The 19,095-nt window shown below is 32.2% G+C and overlaps 1 protein-coding gene across 1 annotated transcript; it reads right to left on the bottom strand.

The window, feature by feature from the left end:
• Positions 1 to 9,992: 9,992 nt before the first annotated feature.
• Positions 9,993 to 15,297, bottom strand: LOC145291342 (uncharacterized). The gene has a single exon (XM_080137106.1). The coding sequence runs from the start codon at positions 15,159 to 15,161 to the stop codon at positions 10,869 to 10,871; it is 4,293 nt and encodes a 1,430-aa protein (XP_079993232.1). The 5' UTR covers positions 15,162 to 15,297; the 3' UTR covers positions 9,993 to 10,868.
• Positions 15,298 to 19,095: the final 3,798 nt, after the last annotated feature.

Genomic DNA, 19,095 nt, shown 5'->3' with positions numbered 1-19,095 from the left:
ATGCTGACAATGTTCTCAATTAATTACTTCATTAAAGCTTTTTAACATATTATACATGGAATAGCAATAGTCGACTTGATAATGTTCCAAATTGTTCACCACAAAAAAATCGGGTCGTCTTCTACTTCTTTTTGGATAATGTTCTGATGGATTTTCGACTTGAACATCAGCATCATTGCTGTCATCATAATTAATACTCTTGTCCTCATCAATGGTGACTTCATTATCGTCTTTTTTTTATGAATTTGAGGAAATATTCATTCATCCTTTTCATATGATGGATTTTCATCTTTGAAATTAAACAAGTCTGTGAATTTTACACATCGGATTCTTTTTTATTTTATTTTTCTCTGGAAAAAATACTAAGTAGGCTGGGGTGTTCTTATCATACCCAAGGAATATAGCTCGACTGGTTTTGATATTTAATTTGCTTTTCTTATCTATAAATGCAAAGCAAGTTGAACCAAATACATGCATTCTGCATAAATATGGCTTTTTACCACAGATATGGAGTTCCAGATAGTCTTTTGTTAAAGGACCAGTTGCGTATATATGCAGCAGTTAGAAGTGCATACGTCCAAAGGTTTCGGGGGAGTTTTGATTCAATAAGTAGACATCTTGCCATTTCAAAAAGTGTTCGCATGATCTTTCCGCAGTTCTGTTTTGGTGAAGTGAATTAAGGGGCAATTTTTCATGTTTGATACGATGCTTATTAATAAAAGTTCAAAGTCTTTATTAGTGAATTCTGTACCATTGTCAGAGTGAATACACTTTACTGCACCGTAAAGGGGTCATGTCAGCTTAGTATTTTTAGTTGCTAGCAAGGTATCAGATTTGTTCTTTAAGAAATAAACCACTACTAAACCTGAATAATTGTCTACAAAATTTAATGCATACCTGAAATTTTCTCTGTCCATCGGTTCCATGGGATCGTTAAAGTCACAATGTACCAATGATAGGATTTCCTTGGCCTTCTTGTCTGGCATCTTGTTTTAGTACTTTGTCATTTTACCTTGTGTACAAACATTGCAGTTTGTCAAGTTATTTTAATTTTTATTTTGTCAACCACAACTTTTTGATATCTGGAATATTGTAATGCTCAAGAAATTTATGCCTTGTCTGTAAATCATAGCGGGCAGTTTTTGCTGGGACTACGCTGTTTAAATAATAGTTTTCCATTTTCTTTAATATTGAATACAGTTCCATTCGGGTACACCAGTTTTGATTTATTGGGGCTAAAGTTTATATTTACACCTTGTTTAGTAGAGGCTTGTACAGAAAATATGTTTTGTTTAAATTTTGGGATTAGAAGAGTGTATTCCAGAATACAGAAACTAAGTTCACCTTTATTGTTCTTTTGTGAGATTTTAGTGTCAAACGTACATGAAAATAAAAATGTATGTTCGCTAATGGAGCTCTCCACATTTTTAATGGAGTCCTCTTTGAAATTTTACTCTCTATGTTGGAGACTCTTGTGATTGGGTCGCCCACAATTTTTCTCCTTTTCTTAGGAGAAAAATTGCTTTTGGAAAAGTTGCGGTTTTTATTCGAGGTAAAGGTATAATTAAATTTTGGTGTTTTAAAGCGGGCATTTTAAAATTTCATGACATTTGTAGATTCATGTTTTTCTGTGATTTTTTACTGTTTCCTCGTAACTCCTGAGTGCCACCTTGAATCGACTAAGTCATATTTTTTTTCTGAGTTATCATGATGGTAAATGGTTTAAAATCACTCGGCAACCCTTTAAGGACCATGGAGATTAACAGACTGTCGCTAATAACTTTGTCAGGCATTTTTAATGAATTTGCTGTTGTTTCAGCCCTTATAATATAATCTGTAATCATCTCGGTTTCCGTATGTTTTAGAGATGTCAGTTCAGTATATAGAGAGATAATTTGGGAATTTCCTTTTGATAAATAATGCTCTCTTAATATGTTCAATGCTTTGCAGCCATCGTCCAAGGTTTCTCGCATTACCAGAGATAGATTTCTATCTTTTAAGCACTGGATTAATTCTACAAAGACAGTTGATTTCTTTTCAATAAACTCAGGGTCGTTTCTGTTTTCAGGTTGTGTCTGAATTACTTTGTGCAACTTTTGGATTCATAAATATCCTAAAAATTTTACTTGCCACAATTCGAATTTTGATTCAGACCTATTGAAGTAAAGTATTGCACTGGGCCCATAACCTCTTCAATTGGAAGCCATGTTTAATTTCAGAAGAATTTCTAATGGGCAGCTATTCTATACAAGTTCTTAATATGAAGAATTTTCAGTGGGTCACTGTTCTGTACAGGTTCTTGACTTTATAATTTTGCAAGCAAAAAGCAAAAGATCCTTCTCGCGTTGACACAAAAACATTATGTGCTGGAATTCTAAAATATTCAATTTTTATGGAGAAATTCTGGTTTCTGATTGGTTGATAACAGAATGTGAATCATTTTGATTCGTCTGTTCCTATCGCCAGTGTTTATAAACAGAATCTCCCAACTTTCAGAGAGCATACCTCATTAGATACCAAAAATATTGCAAAATATAACGATCCCAGGACAGGTAAAATTCCCTAAAGAGTTTTGCACCACATTTATGTCTCCTTACAAATATTAAAATCAAAATATGACGATACTAAACCTGATGTCAAAAATCCTTATTCTAATTTTGATCAAAATCCATCACATTATTTTCATTCTAAAAAAATGTCTCAAATTTAGAACTTATGTTTAAATAATTTTAAGAAATTTAAATTCAAGAAATCTTCATTAATAGATGTTTAGTGACTCTGGATCAAATTTAATGCAAATATATTTAGATTTTCACATGAAAGGTTGTGTCCATATTAAAAATACTCCAAAGAAACTGAAATTAGGTGAATATTTATTAACTTATGTTTAATACCACAAAAAATGGGAGGTTACTGAATTTTCACAAAGGGCTTTTATGCTCTTTGAATTAAACTAAATATAGCTCACATTCTGAACTCCTTACAAATTGCAGCTGTGTTATTTAGTTTTGGAATGAATCCTGTATATACAAATATATAAAAACACCTACTAACTTAAACATACACTTATATTTTACTACACAAATGTACTCGTGTTTCAATGCAAGAAACAAAGAAACAAAAAGATATAAATAAAAATCATTTAAAACAACACACAATTCTACTTGTTATTATGCATAATTAAATAGTGTATGGCTCCATGGATTAATTTTACAGCTTATCTGAACAAAATTACATTGGAAACATTATATATATATATATATATATATATATATATATATATATAAGCTGTACTGACTCAGTCTTGTCTGAGATCCATTATGTTCAAAATTTTTTTTAAATATTTCTGTTCTATAATCACGCTTTCCTTACTATGTTAAGTATTTAAACTAAAAAGCAAATTTAGAGTACTAACTGTAATCAAAAAAAATAAGAGTGTTTTCCTTTAGCTGAGTTTACTTATTAGATGTTTATTTAAGAACATCTCCATATTAGCCAACTGCTGAACCAGATTAAATATTTTTTTAAATAAATTGTAGTGAAGTACAATAGTTTATTACTAATAACATAGTACAACAATAAAAATAAAAAAATGAAAATTGGCTCATCAGAAACAAAGTTTGATTTATCAGCTTAAATGCTATTTAGGTAAAACTCGTAAAATTTGTCCATCATAATTTTATATTCAAGATATATACGATTGGAAAATTTAAATAATTTTATTTACTTATATTTTTAAATATGAGTACCAATTGACAACAGGATAAGGAATTTGCAATATTTTGCATCATTCGTTAATGCAATATTTATTTTTATTAATTTATATTTAACTATTTATTGTATTAAAAAGAGAGTTATGTTATACACACTTGAGTAGGTATGATTTTTATTCTTTGAAATACTATTAATTAAGCATATTAAATATGCCGGTGGTCAGTTGGTGGCAAAAAGCGAACTAACAGTACATTTTCTAATTATAAGAATTTTTTTTATTACTAAAGGTAATTAGATTTTCAGCAGGCTGTTCAGTTTGCTATGTAAGTCTGACTAAAATCCCCTATTCAGAATTTTAGACTTGAAGACATAGTTTTACATTTAACTTGCACAGCACACTGTCCTCCTCCCCTCTAAGAACTAACTGATAGATTCAATACATTTTTATTTTTAATAATCTGAGCAGGTGGTGTCTCATGTATATAGTTCCTATTTATTTGCCTCCCCATAATAGCAGAGTTAGACACAAAGTCAGCTTTTAATGTGGGAAAATCCAGCTCCCCAAAAAGAGGCACTCTGGATAGGAACAAAAATAAAAACTGTCTCAGTCTAGAAGAATTTCTCCTCCACTAACCGAGGACAGAAAAGGTGAAGTGTAACATCAGAACAGATACTACACTGTGATTAGCATCTTAGCATTTCATGTATATAGTTGTCTAAATAAAAAAAAATAAGGGATAAAAAATTTCAAGAGCCCTTTCCCCTCTTAAAATGTTTTTATTACGCATTTGCTAATAATTTGAATTCTTCCAAATCACTTAAATTATTGACAGAACAGTAGGTTTTATTAGTAAATTTGAACAAAAATGTTGTTTTTTTTTATTCATTTAATCAGTTCAATTACGAAATTAATTTTGAAAGAATTATGACAAAATAATTTGTTTTTGTTAGAAAAAGTTACTTTTTTTAAATGTTCAAAGCCAAACTGAGCATTACAACATTTAAAAATTTGTTTTTGCTAAAGAAAATGAGTTAATTTATGGAAAAAATTTTCTCTTTTATTTTGTTCCCCCACCCATGTTTTATTTTGTCTTATTTTTGAATACACCAACCTAAATTGACAAATTGTAGTGAATATCAGAAAAAAATTGGGAATAAGATGTGAAGGTTGTTGAGAAGACAATCATTGAAAGATTCAAAATTTGCTTATTTTTAAAAGTGACTTTCTTTTTTATGAATTGCATCCAGCTAATCCATAACTGTTATAGGTTTGTTATATGTAATGTAACATTTGTATAGGAAAAATGGAGGTTCACTTCTTGTCAGCACAGATAAGTAGTTTATTCTATATTTTAATCCATCAGAGAAACATAATGCAAACTTCTCTATCTCATATATGTCATAGGAACTCTACATTTAACCACACTGAAAGCAAGAAAGATTGTAATAATAAAGAAAACTAATTATATTGATAATAAAAGGCCAAAACCTCATTTCACTTTTGTATTCTTTAATTTGCTTTCAGTCTATGTTCATTCATTACATCTCTGCTTTGGAATCATCCCCAATAAAATATCACATATATATATATGTGTGTGTGTGTGTGTGTGTGTGTGTGTGTGTGTGTGTGAGAGAAATTATAGCAATACAAATTGATTTATATACATCAAACTGATTCCTGAAAGAATTGAGTTTCTATTACAAAATAAAGCTCAGTTTTAAATAGAGTTCTTACATATATTTTTTATATCAAAAATTATTTTCATATCAATAATGAAATCAAATTATGGAGTTTACAATTATAAAAAAAAAAAATCGACAGTAAAAAAAAGTCCAGATCGGTTACTATTAAAAAACAACAACAAACAAACAAAAAACGTATGCTAATTTTCAGATAAGCATTCATTCATTCTTTATTGTAAATTACTGGAACCTTTTGTTTACTATGCTGATATAAACATATATATATATATATATATATATATATATACATACATACATACATACATAGGCAGTATTTTTTTTTATTTAACCAAAAATTATCTTGAGAGCTGAGATTAAAACACGAAAAGTTTGTCAGATGAAAAAATAAAAATCAAAATATTCAGTCATACCTCACTTAAAAATGAAGATTCAACAATAGTTATGAAAAGAATTCAAAATGTAAAAAAAAATGGTTAAATCTTCATTTTGAAGTGATGTATGACTGAACTTTTTATTCTTATTTTTGTGTCTGGCAAACTTTTTGTACTTAAATCTCAGCTCTGAAGATAAAAAAAGGATATTTTGTTTATTATTCAGACTTTTTTTTAAACAATCATAAATCATATAACTTTGTTTGGTTGTAAATTATTATAAAATAATATAATAAATTTTTAAACAAAAAATATATATCTCATGTATATATACACATAGAATAAGAATTAATACACTGGATAAATTTTCAGCATTTACTTCAACATTAAGTCTAGTAATAGTATTACAATTATTTATGGTAATTAAGCTACACTATTGATCAATAACAAAAATCTATACACTTAGCCTGACGAGTCCATACAGAGATTAAAACACTTCTGTGTACCTTAATTTCCATAAATATTTTCATACTACTATATATGTATGTGTGTTATGCTGCATTTTTGTTCTTGTTTTTGATTCATGTTTGCATGAATATCATTAAATAAACAATTCACACAACTAGGAATACAAAAAGAAAACCACAAAATGGAAAGTGATACTTGTCAAGAATAGAAGCTGGTATCTTTGAAAGAAGGAACAACTAATGTCTATTTTATCTTTGCAGTTTTATTCATTTATTGTCATAGATTAAATTAATCATGTCTTTAATGATATTACCCACACATACATAAGTGTAAAACTGGCAAAAAAATATAAGCAGTGTAATACATAAATTATTGTGATGAATTCCAAGATTAGAAATAATAGGTGCTCATCTTTCAGAATTTTTTTGTCTGTAAACTACAAGATTACTGAAATTTGAGACGAGTAAAACTAAATGATGTCTTTCAGCCAACATTGTGCAATGTACACTTTTTCATGGAGAAATTGAGTTAAATCCCTGAGACAAACAAGGAATTTGTGACCATTTAGATGTGTATGCATTACATACACAGGATGCATACCACATAGCATTTCTGGCTATTCATTATAAGCAGCAAGATTTTAGCTATTTAAATGATTACAAAAAGCCATTTATTATTTAGATGCAAGTTACTAATTTCCTTTCCATTTATCAATTTCTTTTAAATTGTCTTTCACAATAAATACAAACAAATATGACAAGTTATAATAAATTTCAATGAAAAGAAAATCAATCGTGAAAAGTTACCTAAATAAATTCAACATTGCAACTTGCACGTTTCGTGAAAAGCAATTGTTTTGAAGCTTACATTTTTAAAGTCAATATTTTTCAAATTGTTCAAAATATTTGAGTTTTATAAATACTTTCAACTTTAAGAACGAATATCAATTAAAAGAAAAATGAGAGAAACTAAAACAAATACAAAAAATAAAACTTTCTTTCAATTTATAACAGCATATAAAACAACCTTACTATTTTAAAGAAACATTTAACATTGTTTGAAATTAGATGCATTTTATTGTTTTATTTATTATCTCCCTTGTATTTTCCCTGAAGTAGAAACATTTTAATCTATAGATTAGGTCATCCTATAAGTTCTGTCCGAATTTTAATTCTTTGCAATTTAATAAGAATGCTTATGTATCATATATATGTATTTTGATACGTTTAAAATAACATTTTATTTTACAGGAAAAATTAAATTAACATATAAATTAAATTAAAATTTCACTGTTTAAAGCCCTTGAAATATAATAGTATCCACAGAGTATTTCAGACAATTCATGCTTTATGGGCTGAAACAATTCAAAATAATCTCTCAACTTACGGTGAAGAATATTTGAATGGATGAATGTGTAGAAGACGTTTTACAAAATTCAGACATGGAAATGTCATTTATTTATTATGGACTATTATCCTCATTTTTTTTTTCATTTTTTCTTTTAGTTGTCAAAAAAAAAAAAAAAAAGATGAGGATAACAGTCTCCAATAAATAAATCAATAATACTCATCTCAATAAGTATTCCAATTAAATAGTATATGGAAATTTCATCCTTAAAGATGAAAACTGATCAGGTTGGTCAGTTGAGTCTGATGAAGTGCTCCTTGTGTCAGGAATCTCTGCAATACGAGTTGATTGGTTGGTTGTTTTTGTTTTACGGCATATCAACCCTTTTCGGGTTATTTAATGCCGAATCCAAAGATTTTGAAGAAAAATTTTTTAATAGAATATATTTGTTTTCAAGTCGGTTTCTATTTAACCCATAGTTGGAACCCTAACAGGTACTACCACTCCGGGTCAGAATGGACTTGGGAGCAATGGTAATTAAAGGGTGGCTCCACACCCCCAAAGCTGGGGCTTCACCACTGGATATAGTTTAAGGTCATATCCAGGACCACAATACGAGTTGAAGAACTAGCAATGAAGCTCTCCTCCAACCATTTAATTATTCATTATCATTATCAACTTGCAAAGGCTTGAGAAATGGGTGCTTCATGAATCTTTCTGCAGATTAATGGTTGCTATCAGAAAATTCACAAGGGATCCATTTTCCAAGTTTAGGATCCTTTCCAAGTTATTCAAAATAACGATGAACAATTATATAGCTTGTTAAAAGCTTCATTGCCATTCTTCAAATGATGCTCTAGACAAAACTTACGTGATGACCTAATATATAAAATTATCTGTCCACTTTTCATGTTTCCAATGCAGACCAAAAATGTATACCAATTATATCACTGTCTATAACAACCCCTCCCCCTAAAAAAACATTAGGAATAACATGATGCCCATTATGGTTTTGATCAATTTTTGTTCAAAACACTGTACCATGACATTTGGATAAATGAAAAATGACTGATATTGGTATCTAAAATTGTATATAAAAAATAAAGCTTTTGTTTATTTTTAACTCACTGACCTCCTCTTCCCTTATCGAAAAATTAAAATTTGGAAATATAAAACTAAAATGTTAAAGACAAAATGAATTTTGAAAACATACTATTTACCTTGTATTTGACTTCACTAAAATTTTGGAAAGAATAAGCCAACAATTTAATAGATGCAGAAGGTTTACTTTGTTAATAAAAAAAAAAGTTCTGGATTATTGGTAGAAATGAAAATTAGTCATCTAAGAATTTAACAGAGTTTCATCAACAAAATAAATAATTAAACAGATAAACAACATTAACAACCTTCTATTTTAGTAAAATTGCTTCTTACAATTACTACTACTACACCTGCTTCTTATATTCCATAAATGTCATTCTAATTTATCAGCTCCAATCCTCTATTTGCACCCCCGCATACCCCCCCCAAAAAAAAAACAGTATTGAAAACCTTACCACTACCCTCTCTAACCCAAGTGATAACTGACCCTTCTCCAAATAACTAGAAAAATAAAAGGAAATTTACTAGCCTCCACCTCCATAAAACAAAAATCACTAGAAAAATAAAACAAAAGGCAAAATAAAAAAAAAACATTTAAAAACTTTGCCCTCTTCTGGGTAATCAAAAAAATAAAGCACAAATTGTTTACAAAAATAATAAAAGGTTTTTCTGCTTGCTGAGTGTTCAGATGTCATAACTCAGAAATCTCCAGAAGTATTAAAATTCTTAAATGACTAATCTTTACAAGCACCAAGCTGTCTGATTTTCATTACATTAACACCTGCCAAAAATATATATATTTAAAAATAAAATTTTGGAAAAGAAAAGTAATATTTAGAAAGAAGAGAAAAAAAATGATAGATTAAGGAATTTTAAGGTTTAACACAGTTTTATAACCATTGTAAATATTGAATTGAACGCAAGTTGCTATTTTACATGGGAAGTGTGCAAGGGGGATGATGACTTCATATATTTTCTAAAGATATAAACGAGTCAGTGAACACAATAGATCCAAGAGGAATTGAACTCACTATCCATGATGGTAACAATGAGAACTACCACCTAAAATGGTTCTGCACAACATTCAAAGACGACATTGGATAAAATTTATTAAATATGAAAAAATATCATGTTGGAAAATCTCACAAGGAAACATCTTCCTCCAAAGAGAATCTGTGGTGAAAAGATTAAAGTGAATTCACTGTTTCAGATAGTATTAAGGTTTTGTATGCATTGAAAATAAAACAACAACAAAAGACTTCAAAAATTGAATAAATTAAAGCAGAATTAACATGACTTAGAAAAATTTATGTTGTCACGAACGTGAGCATTAAAAAAAAAAAAAACACTTCCTTACACAATCAGATAGACAAATGAGATGACAACGGCTCAAAAGTAAATTGCATTTACAAAGTGGAAATTGTTTGCCCATAGTTTAGATTTGGCATCATAGAAAATATATACATATATACAAAAGTTGCAATTGACTTTCCTCTTTTTATATTACCTATGGAAAACTAAGAGGAAAATGTTCTCGTACTTTTCATATTGTAATAGTAGTAGTATTATTACTGTATTGTATCAATACTCTAATGTAGAAACAGACAAATAATTTGTTTAAACAAAAAATAAATACCTCTAATTGAAAAAAAATCAGATATTTAACATTAATAATTTTCTTTTAATAAACTAAATACTTTATTTTAGTATTCATTTATTATGAAATACTGAAAATTTTATAAAATTAAATATTTCTTTGATTTTTTGATGAATGTTTTTTTTTTTCAATCAGGGTTATCTATTTTTTGTTTTATAAACAAATTACTTACACTTTTATTACCTGACCATAAATAGTTGTAATGTGTTGATATTGTAACCAAATTGTGCTAATATTGTAATAGTGTTGTGTTTAAATTGTAATTGTACAGTACAAATATTGTAATATTAGATTAATACTGTAATTGAAATATCAAAAACTGAAAGATGATTAACTTGCATTCCATGACTTTATGAAATTGGAAGACCCGAGTCCTGAATGAAAAGGTTTTAAAGAATCATTTTTATTTCATAATGATTTTTAAAACTTTCCAATGATCAACATTCATAAACTATAGAGTACATAAAATCACATTTTTAAAAAACATTCAGGAAGTAAATTTGGCTTTAAGAAAGGAATGATCGTTTGAAAGTTGGTGCAGGCATGAAACCAAGTTTGCTGGAACCTGCAGATTTGCTGCTTGTCGCTGTTCGTGCATATTTGAACTTATTTAGAGAACTTTTTGCTGTTGCCGCTGCTGCTTTGAAAGCTGTACTCCGACGTTTAGTTGTTCCTTTTGTTGTTGATGCTTTTGTCGATGTTTTCCTTTTGTATGTGCGTTTACGTCTATAACCCTTTTTTCGTGGTGACCTTGTACGTTTTTTGATTGCTGATGCAGAAAAATAAGGCGATTCCCATTCATCAATGTTTTCCTGGCTGAAATTCGATGGTTCAGGTTCATCCAAATTTACATACATCATGCAATATTTGTTGGTAATCTCCAAAAAGCGTTCGCCTCCAAATTTTGTGATTTTGTGCAGTGTCATTCCATCAATCTTATCCTGCATTTCCTCGATAGTAAGAGGAACTTCATCCGCCATAGAAAGTAGCATCGGGTTTGGGAAGACAGACGCATAGTTCGTAATGTGGCGTTCTTGGGCAATCTGTTTGGCTAGCTCAACAAGTTCCTGGTAACAGTCGTCCATAAGCTTCTTGCGATCAGTGACAGACTCTGTGCCATTGTTACTGACATCAGACAACTTCTTGCCACTGTGAACTGGAAGATTAACTTTTAACTTATTCTCAACAACATCTTTAGCACGTGGACCTAGCTTTACGTAGCATACTGTATGATCCATAGCCGTAACAACAAGTTCTTCAACTAAAATCTGATCTATTACTAATTTGCGGAGAAGTCGTGTAGCATCCTGCGTTACATAGCTCTTACCTCGTCCATGTATTGAATGGCGATCGTGGCTCATGTTGGTGACTTGCTTGTTCAGTGACCCTCGGAAGACCTCCACTAAATGGATCAGGGTACAATTGTATTTCTTTTGATGGCAAATCTCATGCACAAAACGGATTATGTGTTTCACATCCTCAGTGACATCACGTATGTGGAAACTTGTACTAGATGAACAGTTATCACAAACTGCGCCGGGACATTCATTGCAGAGATCAGGGTCAAAATCTTTTTCTCCGAAATACTGCATAAGCTGATTTCGTCGACAATCAGCCTTGTTTTCGCAATAGCGCACCATTTGGAATAAATTGTCAATGTGGACCTTTTTAGCCTCGTAAGAAGAAGTCCTGTCCAGGTCTAAGAGGCACCGCAACCTTTTTACATCTTGATAATTATATAAAAGAATACAGGTAGCTAAGAGGCCATCACGTCCTGAACGACCAGATTCTTGATAGTAACCCTCTACTGATTTCGGAATGGAGTAATGGATGACAAATCGCACATCTGGTTTGTCGATCCCCATTCCAAAAGCAATGGTGGCACAAATAACTTTCCATTCATCTTGCAACCATTTCTCCTGAGCTTGAATTCGGTTTTTATCTGATAGCCCCGCATGATATGGAAGAGCCCGGATTCCCTTCTTACACAGACTTTTGGCAACGTCATCACACTCTTTTCTCGAAAGGCAATAGACAATACCACTTTTGTTTCTGTATTTAGTTTGAATAAGTTTACCAATTTCGTCTACTGCCGATTTTGGCTTTTTCTCCTCCACAATGAACTTCAAGTTTGGCCGATTAAAGCTCTTCACAAACCACTTGGGTTTATTCATCCGTAACTGATGTACAATATCCTTACATACACGAGGTGTGGCAGTAGCAGTCAGTGCCATCATAGGAACATTCGGAAATTTCTCTCGCAACAAGTAAAGACGTTTATAGTCTGGCCGAAAATCATGTCCCCACTGACTGACGCAATGAGCTTCATCAATAACAAACCGATCAAGTAGATTCCTTTGATTTAAATTTTCAAAGACAGACATTAATTTTTGACTGGCAGATATTTTTTCGGGAGTAGTATAGACAAGTTTCAGTCCGGGCTCTTTCATAGATAATTGCATGTAGGCAGAATGCATTTCATCATCACTGATATTACCTGCCAGCGAAGCTGCTGGAATATCCAAGGATGTCAAGCGTTCAACTTGATCTTGAATTAGTGCTCGTAGTGGTGATATGACAATGCTGACACCTTTGCTCACAAGGGATGGCAATTGGTAACAAAGACTTTTACCACCACCAGTTGGCATCAGAATAAAACAGTCATGTCCCAGCAGAGCAGCGTTCACGGCATGAAGTTGACAACTTCGGAATTTCTTTAATCCAAATAGCTGTTTGAACATTGTTAGCATTAGATCACTATGTGGGAAATTGAATCCACCAAATTCATCTGACATTCCATTATCACCGTCGAATGCAACGTAGCTTCTTTTGGTAGCTGACACACTCTTAGTAGCCTCGGGTTCGATGGGACAGGGATTCTGGGACAAAATTTGACTAAGCTTCATCGATTCTTTTGCCGAAGTTGGTGAGTTTTGAGATGTGTTGGATGGAGAATAAATTTCATCATTTGGATTCCAGTCATCTTCATCAGGAAACTCATCCGCATTTGATTGGCTTGAATGTTGTACTTTGGGTGTTTGACTGCCGTTGGTAGTCATTTTTTTGCTGGTATTCAATGATGATGCCTTACTTTTTGATATGTTTTCAGAAATTTTGTAATCAAATTTTTTGCTTTGGTTATCATCAATAGATGCAAGGAGGTCTTCATCTCCATCAGTGAAGTAATCCTCAGTTTGGGAATTCATACTTTCAGCAGTTTCATTAAGTGATTTTTGCATGTTGTTTATAACTGATAAATGTGATTGAGTCATTGGTGAATCTCCTTCAAAGAAACTATCACCACATGGAATTGGGGAGGCTTTCATAGCACTAGGAAGCAATGAGCTGACTCTATTTGAATGGATCAAGGGGGTACTAATCTTATCAGGTATAGAAGAAACTTTATTAGTTAAGGCATTCTTCTTTAGGACAGAGCTTACAGAAGTTTTCACTGGACTAGCTTGGGCATAATTTGGAGTGGAAGCGGCACTCGGTTTCTGGGTAGACTTCCGCTGAGACTCAGTTTTGTCTTTTAATATTTTCTGTGTGAGCAAGAGATTCTGTAAACGTTCATAGTTTGAAGGAATCAAAGACATGAGATTGGCAGAACTAACCTGCGCGATAATAGAGCAAATCTCATCCATAGTCATAAATAATAACATACCAAGTTTTTTAACCTCTTCATGGGTCAATTGATTCTTTTTCAGGATGGGATTTTGCCGGATATTAGCAAGTTCTTTTATTAATTTTGATGGATAAGGAGATTTGCTTGGAGAAGATGCTGGTGATGGTTTTGATGACGATTGAATTTTATTTTGGGGTGTTATGGCTACTACAGGTTTGCCTCCCTTAAAGGGTGATTCTTTATTTTCCGAATAACTGTTATCATCATCATCACTTTCGATGATACATTTTTTTGTCCGTTTGTTAGTTTTGATTACGTCTTCATCATCCTCACTGTCCGGTATAGTGGTTACCTCTGATGAGGGTGAGGGGATAACAGGTATAGCATTACTGTTCGCGTTTTTATTCGTCGATTTAAACGTGAATTTGCGTGTGGATGAAGCTGACGAACTCGTTGTTGTTTGATTTTTGGACTTAAATGTGCTCTCGACCCTGGAAGTATTCGGTTTCTTTGGCTTGGGAGGTTCGGATGAAATGCTAGTGTTAAATTCAAAGTCATCATCGTCTGAAAACGTAATGGCCTCCTGCGAAAAAGAATCAGTTTTTTCTAATTCACTGTTGCTTCCACTCGATAGTTTTCGTTTGTTTGAAACTGATATCGAGTCAGTTGAATTCTTGGGATCAGGTGACGAAAAAGAACGCTTTAAAGCAGAATCGTGTTGAACTGTCGTGGCCGGTTTTGCATGAAGTGGTCGTGAGAGAGGCTTAGTAGAGGCCAAGCTAGATAAGGTTTTTTGAATCATGCGAGGGGGTTTCGACCGTGGTGGGACTTTATCATTATCATTAATGCTGATTTTCGCTTGAGATGTTTTTGACGCAACAATTTTCCCGGCTGACGAAAGAGAATCATTATTTGTTGTCGTAAGACAGTTCCGAGACGGCTTCTGGTTGAATATGGGTACAATTTTGCTTTGTATTGTAGTATTATTATTGAAGGAAGATTCTACCGATTGCTTACCTGAGTGATTAAGAGATGGCTGAGTATCATTTGCCGTGCTGGGTAAATTTGAAAGCATCGAACTGACAGCCACTGATGGAGAAGATTTCAAAAGACCAACAGTTCGCTTGAACTTAAATCCGCTTTTATGAAGGAATTTGTTGCTTCCTTCCTCCATTTTTACATAATATAAAGTTTTACTATGCACAGAAATAGTATTATGTTTACTTTTCGTTAATGTAAAGAAGTAAACATTACGCGTGTTATTAGCGCCATTTTGTTTAGCGCCGGAAGTGGAAATCTTTCAAGGGAGATAAATCATTTTTAAAAACAGTTTTTCAAAAGTTATTTCCCTTCAATGGTTTGAAGGGAAATAACTTTGAAAATTTTTTTTTTTTTTTTTTAAATTTAGGCGTAAACAAAATGGCACCACAACATAACGATTGTATATATTTTTAGATTAATAATAAATAAACATAAATACCATTTCTTTATTAAAAAATGTTTTTTAAAAAAATGAAAATATTCTGTTTGAATCGAACGGTATTATCTTACGTTCGTATATAACAAACAGTATTATCTCACGTTCGTATATAACAATTTTTTTTTTTTTTTTGTAGATTTCGGTGTGCTAAAAACGAATCTGCAAACCATTTCTGTCGCAAAAAAAAAAAAAAATAGTTTTCATGATATGAAGAAATTACTGTTTCGAAAACTAGGTGATCATTTTTCCATGTAAATTTAACTTAAAATGAGCAGTGTAGTGTGCTTATTGGCTAAAAAGTTTTTTGTTTGATTTCTTTTGCATGGTATTAACCCCTGAAATCTGGGACTATTTTCCATTTAACAGCCTAGCCTTCGTTTACGCTACGTACGAGCATAAACGAAGGCTGTTAAATGTGCACTTGCGTATCAAACTGCCTTGTCACAGTGTAGTATTGGCGAAAAATTAAAATTAGACGAAAAACAAGTAGTTTTCTAAATATTAAACCATGTAATTCTATATGTTATCACGGGTGGCCATTTTATACGCGCAAGCGTGCATATGGTCGACGCGCATTTAACAGTCTTTGTTTATGCTAATGCATAGCGTAAATGAAGGCTAGGCTGTTAAATGGAAAATAGTCCCAGAGTTAAGGGTTTAATACCATTGCGCGTACAAAAATGGCAGCAGCCGTGATAGCATAGAATTCCATGGCTACATATTTGGAAAATTACTTGCTTTTTGTCTAATATAAAATTTTCGCCAAGGCAGTTTGGTACACGAGTGCACATTTAACAGCTTTTTTTATGCTCGCGCGTAGCATAAACCAAGGCTGGGCTGTGAAATGGAAAATAATCCCAGAGTTAAAGGGGTTAATACCATACAAACGGTAAATTTGCGACGGAAACGGTTACCATATTCTTTTAAAGCGCACCGAAAACTACAAAAAACTATTTTTCCTATACGAATGTGAGACGAGCCTTAAAGTAAAATAATACCGATTTTTATTTATTTTTTAATTTCCTCGTGTCTTTATTGAAAGATGAAAACAGAAAAAGAAATCGAAAAAAACTTTTAACCAATAAGCACTCCAAAAAATGCCCCCTCTCTCAGGAGGCCAGAAAGTGGGTGCTCATTTTAAGTTAAATTTACATGGAAAAGTGATCACCTAGTTTTCGAAAAAGTAATTTCTTCATATCATGAAAACTACTTTTTGCGACGGAAACGGTTTGCAGATTCGTTTTTAGCACACCAAAATCTACAAAAAAAAAACTTTTTGTTATATATGAACGTGAGACAGAGCTTAATGTAAAATTTTACCCAGTCGAGCAGGGAAAAATGTGATTTTTCGTATTGCCACACAGACTTAGGGTTATTTGTAAGAGCACAAAGAAAAAAGGGATTCTTCTCCCGAATTTAAAGCAAAAATAAAGAAATATCTGTATGATGTACATACCTATGACAAAGTAAATATCGTGCAAAAAAAAAAAATAAATAAATAAATAAAAATCATGTAAATTGATTAAGTAGTTTTATTTTTAATAAAACAGAAATTGTTGTGTTTCAACCAGACACTTAGGACTCAGACGAAAAAGAAACACGAATATTTTATTTTTTTTTATTACATTTTCACCCCAAACAAGGCAAATTGCCACTTTGGTGTAGGGGGCTACTATCAGGGGCAACAACTACTGGGGTACTACGAATATACAAGTCGGAGAACAATAAAAGTATATTAAACTTCAAAAAAATACAAATATAAACTAAGCAGGTTGCAAAACAATTGCGTTTGCGGCTTTTTAAGAAGTCCAAAAAGTTCTTATTTTAACGTCTTCAGTTTGACAGCCCCATTCAAGTTCGGAAAGAAAAGAGATGAAATAATGTCTTTCCTCCACAGAGGTTCAAATGAAAGAGGGAGTTTAAAGGGAATCTCTAGTCCCACTTAATAAATAGGTTGCCGTGATTGGTTGATTAGCAGCATCTTTGGCCAATAAGACAGGCCCTTATTTAAAGTGTAAGGAAAGGAAATCAGAAGACGAAAAGGGAGGTAACTCTAGTTTTTTTCATATTCTCCCAACAACAACAAAAATGTGACGAATTAATTCGCTGCATGTCCCTTTTTTTTTTATTACATTTTCACCCCAAACAAGGCAAATTGCCACTTTGGTGTAGGGGGCTACTATCAGGGGCAACAACTACTGGGGTACTACGAATATACAAGTCGGAGAACAATAAAAGTATATTAAACTTCAAAAAAATACAAATATAAACTAAGCAGGTTGCAAAACAATTGCGTTTGCGGCTTTTTAAGAAGTCCAAAAAGTTCTTATTTTAACGTCTTCAGTTTGACAGCCCCATTCAAGTTCGGAAAGAAAAGAGATGAAATAATGTCTTTCCTCCACAGAGGTTCAAATGAAAGAGGGAGTTTAAAGGGAATCTCTAGTCCCACTTAATAAATAGGTTGCCGTGATTGGTTGATTAGCAGCATCTTTGGCCAATAAGACAGGCCCTTATTTAAAGTGTAAGGAAAGGAAATCAGAAGACGAAAAGGGAGGTAACTCTAGTTTTTTTCATATTCTCCCAACAACAACAAAAATGTGACGAATTAATTCGCTGCATGTCCCTTTAGGACTTAATATTTAAACATAAATGCTTAACAAGAGCTAATAGCTTGCTTAAATAAGTTTCAGGCATTATTATGGCCCGATTACAAGAATGTATATATAGTTTTTAATACAGAATTTTTTTTTGTTTTAATAATACAGATATTCCTGATTAAACGTTGGTTTCTTGATTCTCTTAGATTTGTAAGTAACAAATTCTTCTGAAGCATCTGCTGGTCCCATGTTAGGATTTTTACAAACTTCAATAGAAGAGGGTACGCCTTCATCAAATTCCTCTTCAGCTGGAGTGTCAGGAAAATAGTTATGGCAACTCTAATGGAAACAAATGCTTGAGGCTATGTATTTTCACTGCACCATTGCCTCTTTTTATTCGAGCGGAACAAACTTTGCCATCGATCACACTAAACAGTTCAATAACTCTGCCCAGTTTCCAGAAAGGCCTAGGCTTGGCAGGATTCTTTATAAGAATCACATCATTTACATGGATTTTATTATGGAATTCAATTTCATGCAAATCCTTGCAACTTTCCCTTAGACTCAGCAAATATTCCTCATGCCACAGGTCTTTGAATTTAGAAGTCAATTCTCCTCTGTTTCCAAGGTACTTACAAGGAGAGATCTTGTGACTGGTTCTGTTTCAACTAAACTGGGGTTGTCAGCTTGAAAGGAAAGTTCAGAGTTTATGTTAAGATGAATAAAACAGTTGGGTGTTAAAGGGAGTAATTCAACATCAGTAGAACATCTGTAGGTCAGAGGCCTGGAGTTCACTGCTCTTTGGACGTCTGATAGAAGGGTTAAGAGTTTAAAATAACCAATTTTGGATCGACCTAATGTTTTAAACAAACATGATTTTATTAACCTGATCATTCTCTCCCAAGTACTACCAATCCAAGGGGAGTAAAGAGGTATTTTTATGTGCATGATAGCAGAGCTGGTAAAGGCATTATTGAATTCATTGTTGTTGATGTGATGTCTAATTACGTCGCCACCTAAAGCAGCATTAA

The sequence above is a fragment of the Euprymna scolopes genome, chromosome 12, assembly GCF_053919585.1.
Source record: "Euprymna scolopes isolate OS-2025 chromosome 12, ASM5391958v1, whole genome shotgun sequence".
Taxonomy (NCBI): Eukaryota; Metazoa; Mollusca; class Cephalopoda; order Sepiida; family Sepiolidae; genus Euprymna; species Euprymna scolopes.
Note: the sequence above shows the minus strand (reverse complement) of the source record. Positions and strands in the feature narration are given on the sequence as shown.